The sequence below is a fragment of the Cheilinus undulatus genome, linkage group 8, assembly GCF_018320785.1.
Source record: "Cheilinus undulatus linkage group 8, ASM1832078v1, whole genome shotgun sequence".
NCBI classification, from domain to species: Eukaryota; Metazoa; Chordata; class Actinopteri; order Labriformes; family Labridae; genus Cheilinus; species Cheilinus undulatus.
This window is the reverse complement of record NC_054872.1, coordinates 29,158,945-29,176,293: the sequence shown is the minus strand read 5'-3', so window position 1 is coordinate 29,176,293 and position 17,349 is coordinate 29,158,945. Positions and strand designations below refer to the sequence as shown.

Genomic DNA, 17,349 nt, shown 5'->3' with positions numbered 1-17,349 from the left:
AAATAGAACTTTAAATTAACTCACCAAAGTGTCACTGTGTTTTAGTTCGCACTGCACTCAGGGTAGTGTGACATCGTGGGGCTTTAGTGGTCCTCTACCTATGCTATTTCTATGCATTAGTCGCCCATCAAATCTTTATATTGTGAACATGATCACTCTGTTAGTGAAGGGAAAACTTCACTCTCAGTGTAAATCAGAGTGAATGTAGTCACAGAGGCAAAAAGACGATAAGTGGAGCAGAAATTTTTGTCTGTAGCATTGACACTGTGTAACTGAGTGTAATTTTGGTTGCATGAGTAGAAGCCACAGGTAGTGGCTTCTACTCATGAGTGTTGAGATGCATCCACTCCTTTTACGTTAGCTGATAGCTTAGTAGGATGTCAAGCTGTGAACTCGCAGCTTTGAAGCCAAAATAAGTTTACAAATCTGCTTTGAATGCTGCACAAGCCACTCTGCTGGATACACATGAGCGACTGGCTCACTCAGACTGGAAGGCTCGCGTATTCTTGTTGTCTGATCAGAGGAGAAGAGTCAAACGGCTGCTAACTAGTGGTCAGAGGTTAAAATTACATCACCAAACTACCACACCAACAAAGTATATTATAATACAGAATTTTGAAATACTGATACAGTATCTCACTGCAAAGTATCGCAATATTTTAGTGTATCAGTATTTTCTAGCGCCCGTAGTGATCACCTGAACCTTCCCGTTTTTGAATGCAAATAAAGACTCCCATTTACCTTTAATAACCTTCAAAAATGGGAAGTACAGATGACTTATTGCAAACACAATCTGGGCATTAATTAATGATAATAACTTTATTTGTAAAGCACTTTTATAAACAATGGTTTATAAAGTGCTAATTAACTGTGGTTATTTGTCTTGTTCTTTTTATGTTTACAGAAGCTCACCTTATTATACACAGTGCTGAGCATGTAGAGACGGTATTAAAAAGATGGACTGATGTGATTAATGCCATCCAGAGGTATTCAAAGCAAGCATTTATCTTGTGAATCTCTGCATATAGAAAACTTACAACTTAAATCCTCTCTGATAATATCTGATGGTGTGATTAGAAAAATGCAGAGATCCTGTCTCTGTTAATGCTGTATGTTATCATTATTTCCTGATTTCAAAGGCTATAGAAGGTGTATGGGGCTCCATGTTTATTTGCATAGAAAGAAGGGGAGCATTCAGGTGATCACTGCTCACCCAGGTAAGCGCTCTCTCTCAGCTCCACTGATCGTCTCTTTGCCTCTGTAACTTAATTCACTTTGATTTACACTGAGAGTAAAGTCTTTGTTATTTTCTCTTCACTAACAGTCATGTAGAGATCCATTTAAATTGAGTGATACTTACACATCTGACTCTCATTGACTCTTCAATGAGACAGGTGTATATTTGTAACAGAAAAGATTTAAAGCATCACCAAATATCTGGATACACTGAACTTTGGATTTTACATTTCTTTCACTAAAACATTGTAATAAAAGACAGCTAACCTACTGAAGCAACAAAAAATAATTAACTCTAATTCCGAACATTATGAACTGGTGATTGATCTGGTTAGTCTCTGTTGGCCTCATCTGATGGAGCTGCAGGCAAGTTTCATTAATAATGCAGGATTTTGATAAGAGACAGAGCTGGTCTTTGCTTTATTGATAGATGTAAATCTATATATACACAGAAAGATGGTATCGTTGTGAAATTGTAGTAATTGGATCGACTTTTCCCTTGAGAAAAGTCTATAAAAAACCCAACTCTGTAAAATAATTCACCCACTATTGAAGATTTTTTTTTGAAGGTTTTCTTAAGAGCTTGTTAGTTTAATACAAAGAGTTTTATCTATGACAAGACAACAAGACATGGCCAAATGCAAAAGTCAAGTTTGGCTTTATTTTTACATTCACAAATGAATACTCAAATGTCTTTATACATAGAGAACTTGCTTTATAATCAAAACATTGATAAAGTAGAGGTAAATTCATGAAGAGCAACAGAGGAGTGAGTCTTCTTTTCTTTCTCACAACAGAAATATGTATAGTGCCAAAGCATTTTTTGACCAACAACGTCCAGTCAATTTAGTGAGTGTGAGTGTGCTGTACTGTACCACACTCAATACGAAGCACAACACACTTTGTTAGATTTGGCACGGAGGTTTGCAATGCACACATCATGTTTAATTGTTTTGACTGTCCTCTAGATACCCTTTTTAAACAGTGGGGGAGTGTTGAAGATTTCTCCATTGTGTTGTCTCTGTGAGACTGCTTCTTGTACGATTGACATGTTTCTCCTCCAGTATTCATCTTCACATAGTTATTTAAATCCAGAGGCTTATCATGATATTAGTGGTATTCAAAATTGTGTCATTGGTTATAATTAAGATCTTTATTTAAAAATGTGATCATCTGTGTTTCTTCTGCGCAGAAAACCAAAACCTTTTTGGCAAATCTATCTATTTTGGAAAACCCTCAAATTATCATGCATGCAATCCAAATCAATATCACAGCCTGATATAAAGTTAGGTCTGTAAATATCTGGACTTGAGCACAATTTTATATCATTTTTCTTGTGTTTACCAACACAATGGATAATAAGCAATGCAAACAAAATGACAAACAAGCATTGTGGTGGTTTCTAGAAGCAAATTTATGAAAGAGTATATAGCTCTAACTGTAACCCACAACACACAGTTGGTATGCCTGACAGCAGAACTGTGATGTTGACGTCCTGCAAGCACTCAAATAGACTGTAGGAAAATGACACAGTTAGAATATTCCACTTTATTTGTCATACAAGAGAAAATAAAAAATAGTTCCTGCAGAAAAATTACAAATTGATATATTCTTTATGTGATAAGATTACACATGTATAAGAATGTATTGCTTTATGATTGAATTGATCTGAGTAAATAAAAAGTATAGGTGCATCTAGATTCATCATTACAAAGTGAAATATTTCAGGACTTTTTTGTTTCAGTCTTGATGATTAGAGTTTACAGCTCACACAAATCAAAAATCCACAGTCTCAAAATATCACAAAACATCGGACCATGAAAGGATTCTTATTACAGAAATACAGACCTTCTTGAAGATTATGCTCATTTGTGCACTCAGTACTTGGTTGGAGCTCCTTTTGCAAATTACTGCATCTATGCGATGTGGATTGGAGGCGGTCAGTCTGTGGCACTGCTGGGGTGTTATGGAGCTGTGATAGCAGCCTTCAGCTCATCTGTTTTGTTGAGTCTGACGTGTCTCATCTTCCTCTTGACAATTCTCCGAAGATTCTCTATGAGGTTCAGTTAAGACTATTTGGTTGTCCAGTCAAACTCAGCGGTACCATGGTCAGAAAAACAGTTTCTGGTGGTTTTGTAGTTTTTGGGCAGGTGTAGAGTCCTGCTGGAAAAGGAAATCTTCATAAAGCCTCTCAGCGGAAGCATGAAGTGGTCTAAAATCTCCTGATAGAAGGCTGACAGCGTTGACTCTGAACTTGATAAAAAACAGTGGACCAACAGCTGCAGATGACGTGGTGCCTCAAACTATCACTGACTGTGGAATTTAACACAGAATTCTCTGATCTTCCTTCAGACTATGGGGCCTTGATGTCCAAATGAAATTCAAAATGTAGTTTAATCTGAAAACAGGACTTTTGACCAATGAGGAACGGTCCAGTTCTTTTTCTCCTCAGCCAAGGTGAGAAGCCGATGGTGTCGTCAGTGGTTCAATACTAGGAAGATGACACCTGTAGTCCATTTCCTGGACACGCCTGGGTGTTGTGGCTCTTGAGCCACTGACTCAAGCCTTAGTCAGCTCTTTGTGAAGCTCCCCTGAGTTCTGGACAACTGTCGAGTCAGTAGTCTTCCCCATGATTGTGGCTGTGTACTGAACCAGAGTGAGAGAATGAAGGCCCGGAGACCTTTGAAAATCAGACTTTTTTTTTTTTTAACAATGTTTTAATATTCTCTGATAGTCATTTTCGTGAGCTGTAAGCCATAAGCATCAAATTTAAAACAAAAAAGTATTGAAATATTTTGCTTTGTATGAGATGAATCTACAATATATGGAAATTTAACTTTCAGAAGTAAATCACAGTAAAAATGAACTTTTACATGACATTCTAATGCTTAAGATGCACCTGTATCTTGTGCTTACTTTCTTGAGTAAGAACACACCAGGGACTTGTACTATTTCACACACATTTCATCAAATTGATTGGTTGGTTGTATTTTATTCACAAATCATGTGAAGTACTCCAGCTCATGGGTTGAAAAACACCAGAAATACAGTTTGAAGTTGCCTGGTCCATTTACAGCTTCTTTTTAAACACTGCATTTTGCCTTTTCTCCTGGGCTTTGCAGATGATATCTGCTCCAAAGCACTGCTTAAGTTTTTCCATAATGATACTACCAAAGCAATCTACGAAAATGGTGGTGATGTTTTATGGATGCATTGCATCCCTTACGTAATTGTAAACTGGAGAGTAAGTCAGAAAATGTACCTCACTCTAAATGCCCCTTAACAACACAAGACACAAACTCAGTTCTCCTCTGGAGTGGCATTAAACCTGCTGCTCTCTAAATGGTGAAGCTCCTAAACGTAGCTGTTTGTCTTTCAGTTTAATTGAACTTACCACGAGAGTATACACTGTATCGATTCTTTATGCAGCACCATCAAAAAACATTTTCCTCTTAGTTTTCTGAATATCACAGTATCATAAATGCCCATAATTCCAGCACAGGCATTGTGACTTTTATGTTCCAGTGAATAGCTGCAGTGTGATGGATAAATCACTCTGCATAACTCTGTGTAATGCGATACATGTCTTCAATAAACAATCATCAAAAGAACCTGATGGTTGTACATCCTGATTCATTTTGCCAAAGTGAGAAATGCACTTGTAACGTTTATTTCTTCCTGTTATTTGAGTAATACACACTTGTCAGATTTACCTTTCTTTGACATTCAGAGTTTTTTTTCTCAAAATCTGAAAAATGTAAAGAAAATAATTGAAGCCAAATATGTCCACAGGAGCAGTGATGCATTTTTTTCCCAAAAGCTGATTCCTGAGGAGGCGTCTGTTTTACATTTTTGAGTTTAATGCTCTGAACATAACCCTGCCTGGCAGGTACGATGTGAAGCTGGAGTTAGCATGATGATGATGTACACTGCAGAAGAATGAGCCACCAATGTGGAGGCAGAATAACCAGAGTGGAGGCCGAGTAAGCTTGTTAGCCCACTAATCTGTGCTTTCTGAGGCAGCCCTCCGGACCATGATACCTCTGATCCTTTCAATATGTTTTAAAAGGAAGAGAAATGCTCAAGAGAAAAATATAAAGAAATTAAGAGTTATATTTAGACAATCTGAAAACAACTCTTTAATTTAAGAGTAAGGCTAATATTATCCACAGCATAGCCTGTGGGAAAAATAGCATTTTAATTGAAAAGAAGTTGCCTGAGGTAATCTATTGTTCATTTTAATATGTTGTGGTTTGTGTAAGTATATGAAAATAATTACACTACAACGATTGCAAATGTATTGGCTGTGTCAGATGCGATGATTTAAAGTTTGAATTAATGGTGGAGCTTCAGTCTATGCTTTAACATTCCTGAGCATCAACACCAGATCATGTCAGCAGTTACCACTTAGTGAAGGATTACACGTGTGTTTTTTGTGATTCCATGTCAAACGTGTGAAACGTGTTTGCCAAAGAAGGATGTTGAATTTCATACAGTCATGCTTCTCTAAGGCTACAAATCTGTTTCTCCTGTCACAGCTCACTCACTGCAACAGAGAACACTCCCTCTCTATCTGGGTACCTGCTCCTCACAGCCCTTAAACCACCTCTCTTTTATTCTCTGTGATTCCCAGGTGTGGTATCTGTCAGGGTGGGTGTGTTATCTCCAACTGGAAAAAGCAAAGGAGCAGCAAGAAGGAGACGGAAGAGGAGTGACGGAGGAGGAGAAGGAGGAGCAGAAGGCATTGACAGAGGCAGCAAGATCGTACCTGACCAATGCTAAGAAGGTAAATCAGGTCTAAGAAATGTAGTAAATGTGTTGTTGTATATCTACAAAAAAATCTACTGAAAACGGCCAGTTTTAGGACCTAAATATTTACTTAGAGTAAAGTCTTTAATATAATTCGCTGGTATATATACAGTGCCTGCAAAAAGTATTCACCCCCTTGGATGTTTCACCCTTTAATTTTTTAAATCAGTCATGGTCAATATAATTTGAATTTTTTTGACCAAAAACATTACGAGAAAACCTCTTTAGTGTCAAGATGAAACAGATGTCTACAAGGAAAAGTAAATTTAATAAAAATATGTACAGGTACATAATTGGCAGCATAAATATCCACCCCCTTCAAGTCAGTATCTAGTAGATCCACCTTTGCCTGCAATCACAGCACTGAGTCTGTCTGTCATCATGTCTTTGTGATGTCAAGTGCTTTCAGCATTTCAGATTTTGATTTTGCTAACAATAAGTGATGTTCTGATTGTGAACTCAGAGCTCATGCCAGTGTTTAAAAATTCAATTTTACAAAGATAGTTGATACCAGTGTTTTTCCATTACATCTCCCCCTTTTTTTTTTATACTGTTTTTCAAATACGCTCAAAGATTTAATACATTTAAACTGTTATTAGTTGTCCCTTCTCAGATGTTGCAGATCTTAAGCAGAGATAGTACAAAACTCCTGTACTGACAGGCTGACTGACAACTTTTTATTCAGCATTTTTCCATGAATGTTGTGTTTTTTTTCCCCCCAACTGGTGACTTCTTCTGGCCAATAATGATAATAAAACTTTTATAATATTTCTCTGCACTGGCCATTAGGTGCCTGGGCTGCAGATATACAGTACATGTACACATCAGCTACTGACATTAGTACAAGGTAGAGCTGCATAATTAACTGACCTTCATTCTCAATCACAATACTGGCCTTCCCACAATCTAAGAAACATGACGCATTTATAATGCATGCTCTGCCCTTAGAAAACTCCATGTGGTCCTCTGTGAGGTATATTCCCAAATCTATCAGCCACAGTAGCCTACGAGTCATATGGAAAGATCTGTGCTAGAAAACCAGAAATTTAATTGTCAACTTCTGTCTCTCTGCTCTGGCACAGAGCTAGGCAGCTGCGCTCTGGCCATAGTTAACTGTAGGGTCAGGGGGCAGGCTAATTGCTGGAGCGCTTGTCTATTGCTGTTTCTCAAAGCCAAGGAATTGTTCTTGAAGCACTGTTTTTTAAGGATACTACGTCATCAACATCAGAGGACTGACCCTATTTCAAGGATCCTCAAAACTTTTCCAAGTCCTGAGTCCTTCAAACCTCCAAGAAATTTCCAAGGATGCACATACTCATCCTCTGCTTGAAGGAATTACCCACAATCCAATGCACAGTGGTCCTTCTCTTCAAAAATAATAAACTAATAGTACAATATCAGGTAGAAGCTGGGTCCTTGGGCACATAATACACTTATAAATGTCCTGTTTTCACCGTAAATGTTATCTTAATTGTTTTATGCCATCAAAGTAAAGCTGGACACATAAAAGTAGCAGCATATAATATGATTATATTATATAATTATATTATATGATTACATTAAATGATAAATATGAAATCTGGCCTGGTGGTTCATAACACAATGACCTGTCATACAACAAACCTAAAATACAGTTTTTTCATCACTTACAGGGATTTTAAAGATATGTATCTGCCCATTTATATCATAGCAGTTAAATGCTGTGTTATCTATTTTCTAACTGACGCAATTTTTTTCTCATACAACTTCAACTTGCTCAACTACCATCAGTTCTGTTGTCCACATACAGAATAATTAGAAAAATAATAATAATTATCATTATTAATAATGATGATCCCACTGTTGATCAGAATAATTATGATTACCATTTTGGCCAAAACACTCAATCATTTCGCACAGTTGTCAGTCAGCTGAGCCAATTTCAGCCAGCACCAATAAGCCAATGCATTAGCACATTGCTAATAATTAGACCATGTCAATACTACAGTGATAAAAATACAGGTCCTACCCTATTTTGGTAATTTAATGTTTTAAATGACCAAAAAGTACAAGCAAACACCTACACAGTGTTTAAACTGCACAAATATTTGCAATTTTGACATTGATCTCTCTCACTTGTTCCAGTTTGAATTAAAAAATTTCTGATGATTTGAAGAAGTTTAACAATCAAGTTGTTTATCAATTGATGAAGTTACTGTTGTTCTATTGCCTTATGACATGAGGTGTCAGAGATTGAAACATTTGAAAACCTTAAGAGGAAACAAAAGACATTTGGAAATGCTAAATAAAGCCCTACTTTATTGTGATGGACTCTTTTCAGTATTTTCTGCTTTTTTACAAACCAAACTGTATGTGTTGATGAAAAATGATCATCAGCCAATAGTGAATCCTAAATGATGCAGCTGAAGGCAAACTATCTCAGCCAAAAGATTTTCAGTCTGCCTAAATACAGCTCTTTAGTCATAAGAATGTAAATGCATAGTATGTATTATCTGTATGTAGACCAGACAGAGAGGAATGTTTTTACTTTGGGTGTTTTAGAGATTATTGACCTAATAAAATGTAGATGCTTTTTCTAAAGTCCATTAAAGAATGCAGGACTTTTTTATGCTTTCTTTTTTATGGTAACGGTACATGAGCCCAAGCAACACATCTGAATAAATCTCTGACTGCTGTGCACCAAATCCATTGGTACACACAGTATGGCTGCATCGTGTACAATGTCACAATAGGTGAGGCTCAGAAGAACCAGTACTTGTCAGAGAAGCAGCACATGCAGTACTGTGAAGACGAGAGGATCTCAACCAAGCTGCATTGTTGATACAGAAAAGCTTTTTGTATGATCTCGAGAGGTTTTAAATTTACCTCTTCCTCTCCCTCACTGGCCCATTCTCTCTATCTCTCTCTGTCTCTCTCCCTCTCTCTCTTTCACTACCGCACACACTTTTGGAGTGATGTGTCTCATTCACTCTGTCATTCTGTCAGTGAGCTGTGCCTCTATGGAGCCGTGATTCATGTTAGTCTAAAAACCAATAGGCTTGTAAATCAGACGGCAAAGACTGACGGATGGCAGGCCCCAGCTACGATAATCTTCTTCTTCTCTTTACTTTCCTCTCCTTTTCACCTCTCCACCCAACTTATCCACCCTCACCCCTCCCCTACTGCCTCTAGTGTCCCTGTACAGATGAGTAGGGGCAGCAGAGTGGGGATATATTGGCATCCATCTCTCTGGCCAGCAGTGTAGTGACAGGCCTGTCTAACCAGCATCCACTGGGGATGTCCACGACTGAGACAGGAGCGATGTGGGCTTAGTGCTGCCAAGAGGGAGAATGGAAGAAACTGAGAGGAGGAAAATAAAGGAAGCATATAGATTTAAGCTGCCAGCTTTGTGCTGAGTTAATGAGAAAAAAAACAAATGGGGAAAAAAATGTAATTGAGAAATAAGGAGAATTGAGTACTTAGCTATTTTTGCTCTGAAAGAAAGAATCCAAAGGAATGAAAAGGTGAAAGTCTGCTAGAAGAATTGGGTGAGGCATCAGAGCATGACAAGTAAACAGCAGAGGTGTTTCTTTGTAGAGTGAAGCAACAGGTGCAGAATAATGTGAAAGGTAAATGCACAGAGACCTTGAAAAGGTGAGGCAGATTGTGGAAAGAAAGCACCCCCCCCCCCCCCCCCGGGTGCACTTAATTCTTCTACTGTGCTAATATGTGTGAGCATCTCTCCATCGTGGTTCTCCCTTGTTTATATCAGAGCTTTGTTTCTGAGTGCCACTGTGAGTGTTAATTATTAACGATGAGTCAGTCTGCTAGTTAAAATGGGCTCCAACATGGAAATGAGGCCTCAAAGCCCAACGGCTTGTTTTGGCGCCAGTCCACTTCTCTGCATACTTCATGACTTTGCTAAGTGAGTGTGTGTGCAGTGTGAGACAGTGAGAAAAAGCATGCGGTTATGCGTAGGCGCACCTTATGTGGATGCACATATTTAATTACCATTGTGTGTGCCAACTTGCATATCTAATTATTTGTGAAGAAACATCTTCATTATTCATATCCTCTGTGATCAATACACATGCACGCTGACATCCAGCTCTAAAAAGGAATGATGGGGAGGAATGGATAGGTCGAGAGGACGAGAAGGAAGTGTAGGAGAGGAGCAGAGGGGTGAGCAGGAGTGGGAGAATGAAAAGGGGAGGTGAGCAAGGGAACAGATTGGATGTGGGGTGGGTGTATGTGTGGGTGAAGGGGGGGTGTAGCTGGTGAATAGTGGCCAGGGTAAAATCAATAGTAAACCGGACGTGAAATGGAATTTGAGTCTCAGCCAGATAGGGTACGATTGAGGAAGGATCTGCAGTGTATGCACAGAGGACGATGTCATATAGGTGTGTGCACGAGCGTGTGCGTGCGAGTGTTCACAAAGGCGGCTAGGGCAAACAGAGGTCAAAAGCTTTACTATTTGATGTGGCTGAAAGGGTATCCCATGAGCATAGATTGTGGCTGTGGTTGGCTTGGGGTGTACTTGTCATGTAATTTTAATGCAATTCCCCACCAAGGATGTGACCAGAGGACTGAAGTGTTAAGTTGTGTGTGTGAGTGTGATAGTTTTGCAGTAAACCCTCTCGAGGCTTCAGTGACATGCTGTGTTCACACACAATAAAGTCTAATCTCAGGCAGTGTCACACCCTTGCCAAGAAGAAGTATGTGTTTGTTGTACAGCAGAGCCAAACAGATGAGTAAAAAAAAGTGTTTTAAAATTGTTTATTTATTTTTCTCTTGCTAATGAAGAGATACGCAGTGGGAGCTCTCTGTTTGGTCTAGAAAGGACTGGGGAAAGCAGGATTGTTGTGCTGGAGAGGGCAAGATTTTGGCACCATCCTGCCAAAATTGTACACGTGCATATGTGCATGCTAGTAAAAGATATGAAAGTATGAAAAGGTTTCTATCTCCTTGACAGGAAGGTCATTTGGTGAGAGTGTTAAAGTGCGAGCAATAGGAGCCAAAGACAGAGAGCACAAGGGGAAAATGTACAAAAGAGAGGCTGGGAGAATAAAGGTATAATGAAATGGAATGAAGTAGAGGAGAGGTGAAATGAAACGGGAAGTTAAGTATAGATGTGGAACAGGTGAAGAATGATGGAACAGTTAGACTTTCAACCTATAATCAGCATGTCTTGATTATGCCATGTGAGTCGTAGAGAAAGGTTTTTATCAAGAAAGGAGCGGAGAAGAATCACTTATTATATGCAGGGTACATTGGGTCTTAATATTTCACCGTTTGTCCACTGCAGACTGGACTAAAGATAAGCTCTCTTGGATGACACTGCACCATACTATAGATGTTTTACAAAAATTGTTCTAATGTGGAGAAATAAGTAAACTCTCCCTTAAACCAAGCAGAAAGTCTCAGTATGCTGTAGTACAGTGAGACCTCATTCGGCTCTAGGAGCAAACAAACTCCATTGTGCAAGAAATGATGCTAACATAATTCAGTTTTGTATTAAACTCCACAGGCCTATACGATTCTCTTACCACAGATTGGGGCTGTTACTGTTATCACCATAAAGTCAAATTTGCCCACTTTGCATTGTAGATGTATGCTGCATTGTGGTACTGTATGTCCAGAAACTTTGATCTCAGAGGAGAAGCCAAAGTTTGAATTGGTTTAACTTTTTTTTAATAGTTTGCAAGTTCCACTATTTGTATACTTAATCAGACACACAGGAGTTAAGAATATGACTAGTAAGCAATGGAAAAGTACAATTTAAGATTCAAATTCATGATTTACAATGTTTACATCCTTTCATTTGTGTCATCTCTGGCTAACTCCATTTTTTTCAAGTGTGAAAAACAAGGTTGATCCAAAGAGTTTATCACAATATTCAAAAACACTTAAATCAGGAATTGAACTCATGCTGGAAACCTTGGAAAAGTTGACTTACTTTCCAGTCATGGAAAAAGAAAATCTTGTGAAGCACTTTGAATTGCTTGCTGATGAAATGTACTATACAAATAAACTTGCCTTGCCTTGTGTCTTGCATATCCACATTGATTAACTTCATCTGAACATCTTATAAAAAGAGGTTTACATGTGTTGCATCGTTTTTAAAAGCATTTAATGGTTTTGATTGTGGCTGATGTTGCTGCTCAGTAAACAGCACATACAGTTATTAACAATGAACTTCATCTCATTCCTCATCACTGATTACAACCAGAGAAAAGAATTATGGTATCTTTAAACTCATGTTGCTGTGGTTCTGCAGTGAAAGATTACAGTTTGACTTTAGAGAAGACCAGAGTGCAGGGCTGCGTACATAGTGGTGCTATGCCATGATGCATGAGAATATACGTGTGCCCATCTAAATAGAAAGTTCTTTTTATTACAGGTTCATTGTTTGATAAATTAGCTTGGCATCATTAAAAGCATTTATGTCACCACTTTTATAGCATCTTCACACATGCAGTGGTGCTACTGTTAGAAATGGACACACACTTAAGGGATTACATATTACTGTCTCCTTCCATCCATCCATCCATTGTCTCCCATTTATCGATGCCAGGTCATGGTGGTAACAGGCTAAGCAAGTCAACCCAGACGTCCCTCTCCACAGCAACATTTTCCAGCTCTTCCTAGGGGGTTCCTAGGTGTTCCCAGGCCAGATTATATATTTCATCCCTCCAGGGAGACCTGGGTCTACCAGGGAGTTTTCTCCCTGTTGGATGCACCCATAACCCCCACAGGGAGGCGACCAGGAGGCCTCCTAATCAGATGCCTGCCACTGGCTTCGTTCAACCCAAAGGAGCAGTGGCTCTACTTTGAGCTCTAGATGTCTTAGCTCCTCACCCTTTCTCTAATGCTGAGCCCAGCCACCCTCCTCAGGTATCTCATTTCAACCACTTGAACTTGCGATCTCATTCTTTCCGTCATTACCTAGAGTTCATGACCATGGGTGAGGGTTCAAATAAAGATCGACCAGTAAATTGAGAGCTTTACCTTCTGTCTCAGCTCCTTCTTTGCTGCAACTGTCTTTATGATGGTAATTAAAGCAATACCATGGCTATTTTTGAATACCTCAGTTTAAGGTATTACCTTATTACCGCTCAGGCCCCCATGTGCAGAGGACTACAGTCTCTGCATATGGCTGGCACCCTGCTTGGACACATCTTTAACCAGCATTGAAGGTCAATATAAAAACTATAAGTTATCAATCTCGGTTACTAGTAAGTCTTGAGCTGGGTGTGGAAGATGAAGACATTTAGTCATTTAGTGGACTTATGAACACGATCCCTTGTCATGCTAGCACCTCAGATGGCACTAAGCCCCCTGAGGACCCACACAAAAAAGTGATTAATTACTTTCTAGAATAAATTGTTTGCATTGGTAAAATCCCAACAGATTAGACCTACACTCAGGCCCAACGAAAGGTTTGCCTGGCCCCAGACAAACCCCTTCCCAGTTGTGATTTATTGCTGATGTCAATTCATGAGTGTTGGATCAATAGCATTTTACTTTTTGCTACATTTGATCACTTTTCCCACCTGTTTTTGCCATTTTAAATACATTTCTGATTGCTACTTTAATTTTTTTTGCCAGTTCAGCTTATTTTTGCCACTTATTAACCCTTATCACCATTTTTTTTCTGCCTAATTTTGCCACTTTTTTACCCTTTTTTGCCTCTGTTAACCAATTTTTACCCCTTTAAGTCCTATTTCAAAAACTTTTCTACTTGTTTTGCCCCTTTTAACCAACTTCTGCCACCTATTGTCTCTATTAACCCATATTTGCCACTTTAAACCCCTTTTCATCACTCTAAATGCCGATTTTTACTGTATTTCAATCTTTGTTAAGCCAGTTTTTCCACTTTCAACCCATTTTTGCCATTTTACCTCTTTTTTACTCTGTTTTAAGGAAAGGGTGGATACATTTTGAAGAGTGTTACTTTGGCATAAACAAATAAATAAATTAGTCATTGCTTTGATAACAGTGGTTGTTATTCAGGTAAAAAGATTAGACATGGTCATCACAGCTTAACTTTACAATGGACTATGATTTTGCTAACCTCCATGGTATGGCCCCTCTCTTTTGCTGGTCCCTGGAAATCTCTCCCTTTTATCCTCTCTTATGGGCAGCCTTGCCTACACTCGACTGTTCCTACCAGAAGATATTTTCATGAGCTATCCAGTAAGTGTGTTACCATGGTTTTAGTTAAAATATGCAAATCTAATTTCGAGAACCTCAGAGCAGGCATAGCCTGACGCCCCCCTATGAATCTTTTGCTTCCCCCCAGGGGTCCTGGTTGGGAATCAATGCCTTAGGCAACTTAGGCAGCATCTATAACTCTGTGGTTTAGGTTACTGATAAAAACAATGAAGAGAATACATGATGCTTTTGATACTCTGCTTTGTTATTACAAAAAGTGCTAAGCAACATTGAACCATAAATTCTCGGTGGACTTTGCGTTTGGAAGGGGTTTGCAAGTCCGGTTAACTGCACCAGCTCTATTTATTTGGTAAAACGGATGAAATTAGAAACAAGGTTCAAGGCAAAATCTAACCTTTTAATTTTTTAATACTTCTCATGAATTATTGCTTGAAGGAGGTCAAGAGATCATCAACGCCAGTGGTTTTCATGTGTCTGGCAACGTGTGGTTGTATATATTTCCCATTTCTGTCTGGACCAAAATGTTGTCTCTACAGACAAAACCATCCCTAGAGCCATGGTGTTACCTCGAAACAATAGCGTCTAGACAGATGTGTCCAAGCACCATTATGGGTATGTAAGCGTAAAGCGTTTGTGAGTTGTTCTTGCGGTGGTCAAGTGTGCATTGGGCTGTGACTTTGGGCTTGAAAGTAGAGCAAAGTGGACCATGAAAAAGTTATACGATTATACACACACCCACTCTCTCTTTTCGCCTCTCTTCCCTCCTTCTCCAGGCAGCTCTCTGGGCCGTGAAAGTGAGAAGAGAAAACATGGGCTGTTGCAAATGAGAAATGCCTGTGTTTTTTGGGGCGGGGGTGCTGATCTCAGCAGCGTTTGGTGGCGAATGTGTAAAGAATAGCTTCTGTTGATGTAGCAAGCTGAAAGACTCACGATGAATAATCACATCCTATCGAGTAGACACACTGTGCTATTGATTCGTTGGAAAAATTACCACACATAAATACAGCGCATTTTCCAAGTAACTTTCAACAGTTTTTTTTAAATACATTCACCTCATTTTTTATTATTTCTCTTATGCAACTCCTATGTAAGACACCAATACCTCTTGCCCAAAGCTGCAATGTGCAATTATACTGTGTATGGGCCCAGTGGATTGGAAAACTCAGATTTTAGTCAGCTCACTAGCTGTGGATAAACATCTCCCGGCATTTTACAGTGACACTGGGAGAATAAAACCTTGTATTTCCTTGCTGTATGTATATGTGGGGCTTTAAGGAGCCTGAGAGGGTCAGCTCTTCCCCTGATATCTTACCCTTTGCCTGGCCAACAGTCATGCTTCCTCTCTCTGGAGCTCCAACCTGCAGAGACAGCATCCACTTAAATACACACACATGCGCTCACACACGCACTCTACACATTTTTACACTCTAAATGAGTTCCCGTGAGAGTGCGTGTCTCCTGTCAGGACCCGCTGTTGCTTGGAGACTGGTCCCGGGGCAAAGCAGTCACACACGTTCTTCTTCACTCTCCTGGCCTCGTTACACTTTTAGTGAGAGTGATGGCACTCAGCTGCTTATTGTCCATGAGCTCGAGTGACTGCCGCAGCCTCTGCTTGTGTGTCTGAGTGTGTGTTTGACTGAAAAGAACATTCCTAGATCATATCAGCTGCTCCCCTCTCTGCCTCTTGTTCTCTCTAGTTTTGTTTCTAGAAAGAGAAGCGTAGATCTCTGCTTCAGTTTCCTTACTCTGCCTATTATACATGCACATGCACAAACTTAGTGCAATGCTTCCTGTCCTTAGTGGTAGCACGAGTAGTTTTATCACCCAGCTCTACTTTGAGTTCAGTAATTACACACACGCACAGTACACAGTACTTTACAGAGATAAATCTCCTGCCTGCTTTGAGAACATGACTTTTTCTCATCTCGCTCCTTCACGGCATATTTCACCAAGATAACAACTTTGATTATGTGTGTTCTTCTGTATGTGTGAGCGCAATATGCGCTCTTTTCTTCACGTGTGCGCGCACAAGCATTAGGAAGATAAATGGTCTTTTTGTCTCCCGTGCGGCCGAACGGTGTATCAAATGTGCTGATTTGCCAAATGAAAGACAAAAACAGTTTACCAGCGTTTTGTGAGCCGTGACTGCGGCACTGACAGAATGCAGCTGCTGTTGGATAGTTCAGGCGGCCTAACCAGCACTTAGAGACTTAAAAAACCTCAAGGCTGCTCACTTCCCCTCAACTCCAAGCTGCTGCTTACTGATGCCGCAGTGATGCACTGTTATCTCCAAGCGCACAACGCCAGAGCTTTTCACTCACCGTATCTCATTTCTTGTATTGCCTCTGCGGTATAATTTCCACTTTATGTTTGGTTTGAACAATTCTGCTGTATAACCTACTTTCTATTCAAAATTTCCATTTTTTCCACTCTTCTTACTAGCCTATTACACACTTGCATCATCCTTTTTTGTCTTTTTTTTCTCTCTCTTTCTCGTTCCCCAGTTGTACAGTAAGCTGCGGTGTGATGACCAGCCAATGTTGGAGCATGTGGAGCAGCTGCTGGGCGAGCTGGGAGGAGAACTAGAGGGAGAGGGGGGAGACACAGTCCTGGATGACGATTATGAACCCTGTAGTGATGAAGAGGAGGAAGCACCCATGGAACACTGAACACAGCACCCTTTTCTTGTGCTTGGATTACACTTTTCACTATCATGCTCCTTGTAGTCTAAATGTTTGAGTCTTCTCCCATAAAGTGCCTTTTTAAGTGGTTATCCTTTCACACACATTGAGTTGGAGTGAGATGCACAAAAACATCCACATTAAAAGCTGCAGTCTACCCAATCTCTCACAGTTGGTTGTGTAATGCTTTTGGTGAAATAAGTGCATACTTGAGTAATGGTGCCTTTAATCTCCCTGACAGATGTTGATGAAAGACATTAGTTGTAAAGCTTTACTTCTTACCAAAAATCAGTGAAGGCAGTAACACCTTTGAATGTTTGAACGTCTCACACACCCACACATCATCTCTACAAGCGACGCACAAAGGCAGCACATTAATGTCTACAGCTCTTTTTAAGTTCAGCAGGAGCAGCAGTGTGTCCAGTAATGTAAAATCTCTCATCGGCGTGTAAGCAATAACAAACAATTC

The 17,349-nt window shown here is 39.6% G+C and overlaps 1 protein-coding gene across 2 annotated transcripts in view; it reads left to right on the top strand.

The window, feature by feature from the left end:
* The window catches only part of si:dkey-12j5.1 (probable assembly chaperone of rpl4), a 55,838-nt gene extending 38,796 nt beyond the window's left edge, over positions 1-17,042 (top strand). For both annotated transcript variants that reach the window (XM_041793853.1, XM_041793852.1), the window contains exons 10-11: positions 5,870-6,022; positions 16,704-17,042. In XM_041793853.1, the coding sequence (XP_041649787.1) occupies positions 5,870-6,022; positions 16,704-16,868 (318 nt within the window). In that variant the 3' untranslated portion in view covers positions 16,869-17,042. The remainder of the gene's footprint in view (positions 1-5,869; positions 6,023-16,703) is intronic.
* The last annotated feature ends 307 nt before the right edge of the window (positions 17,043-17,349 follow it).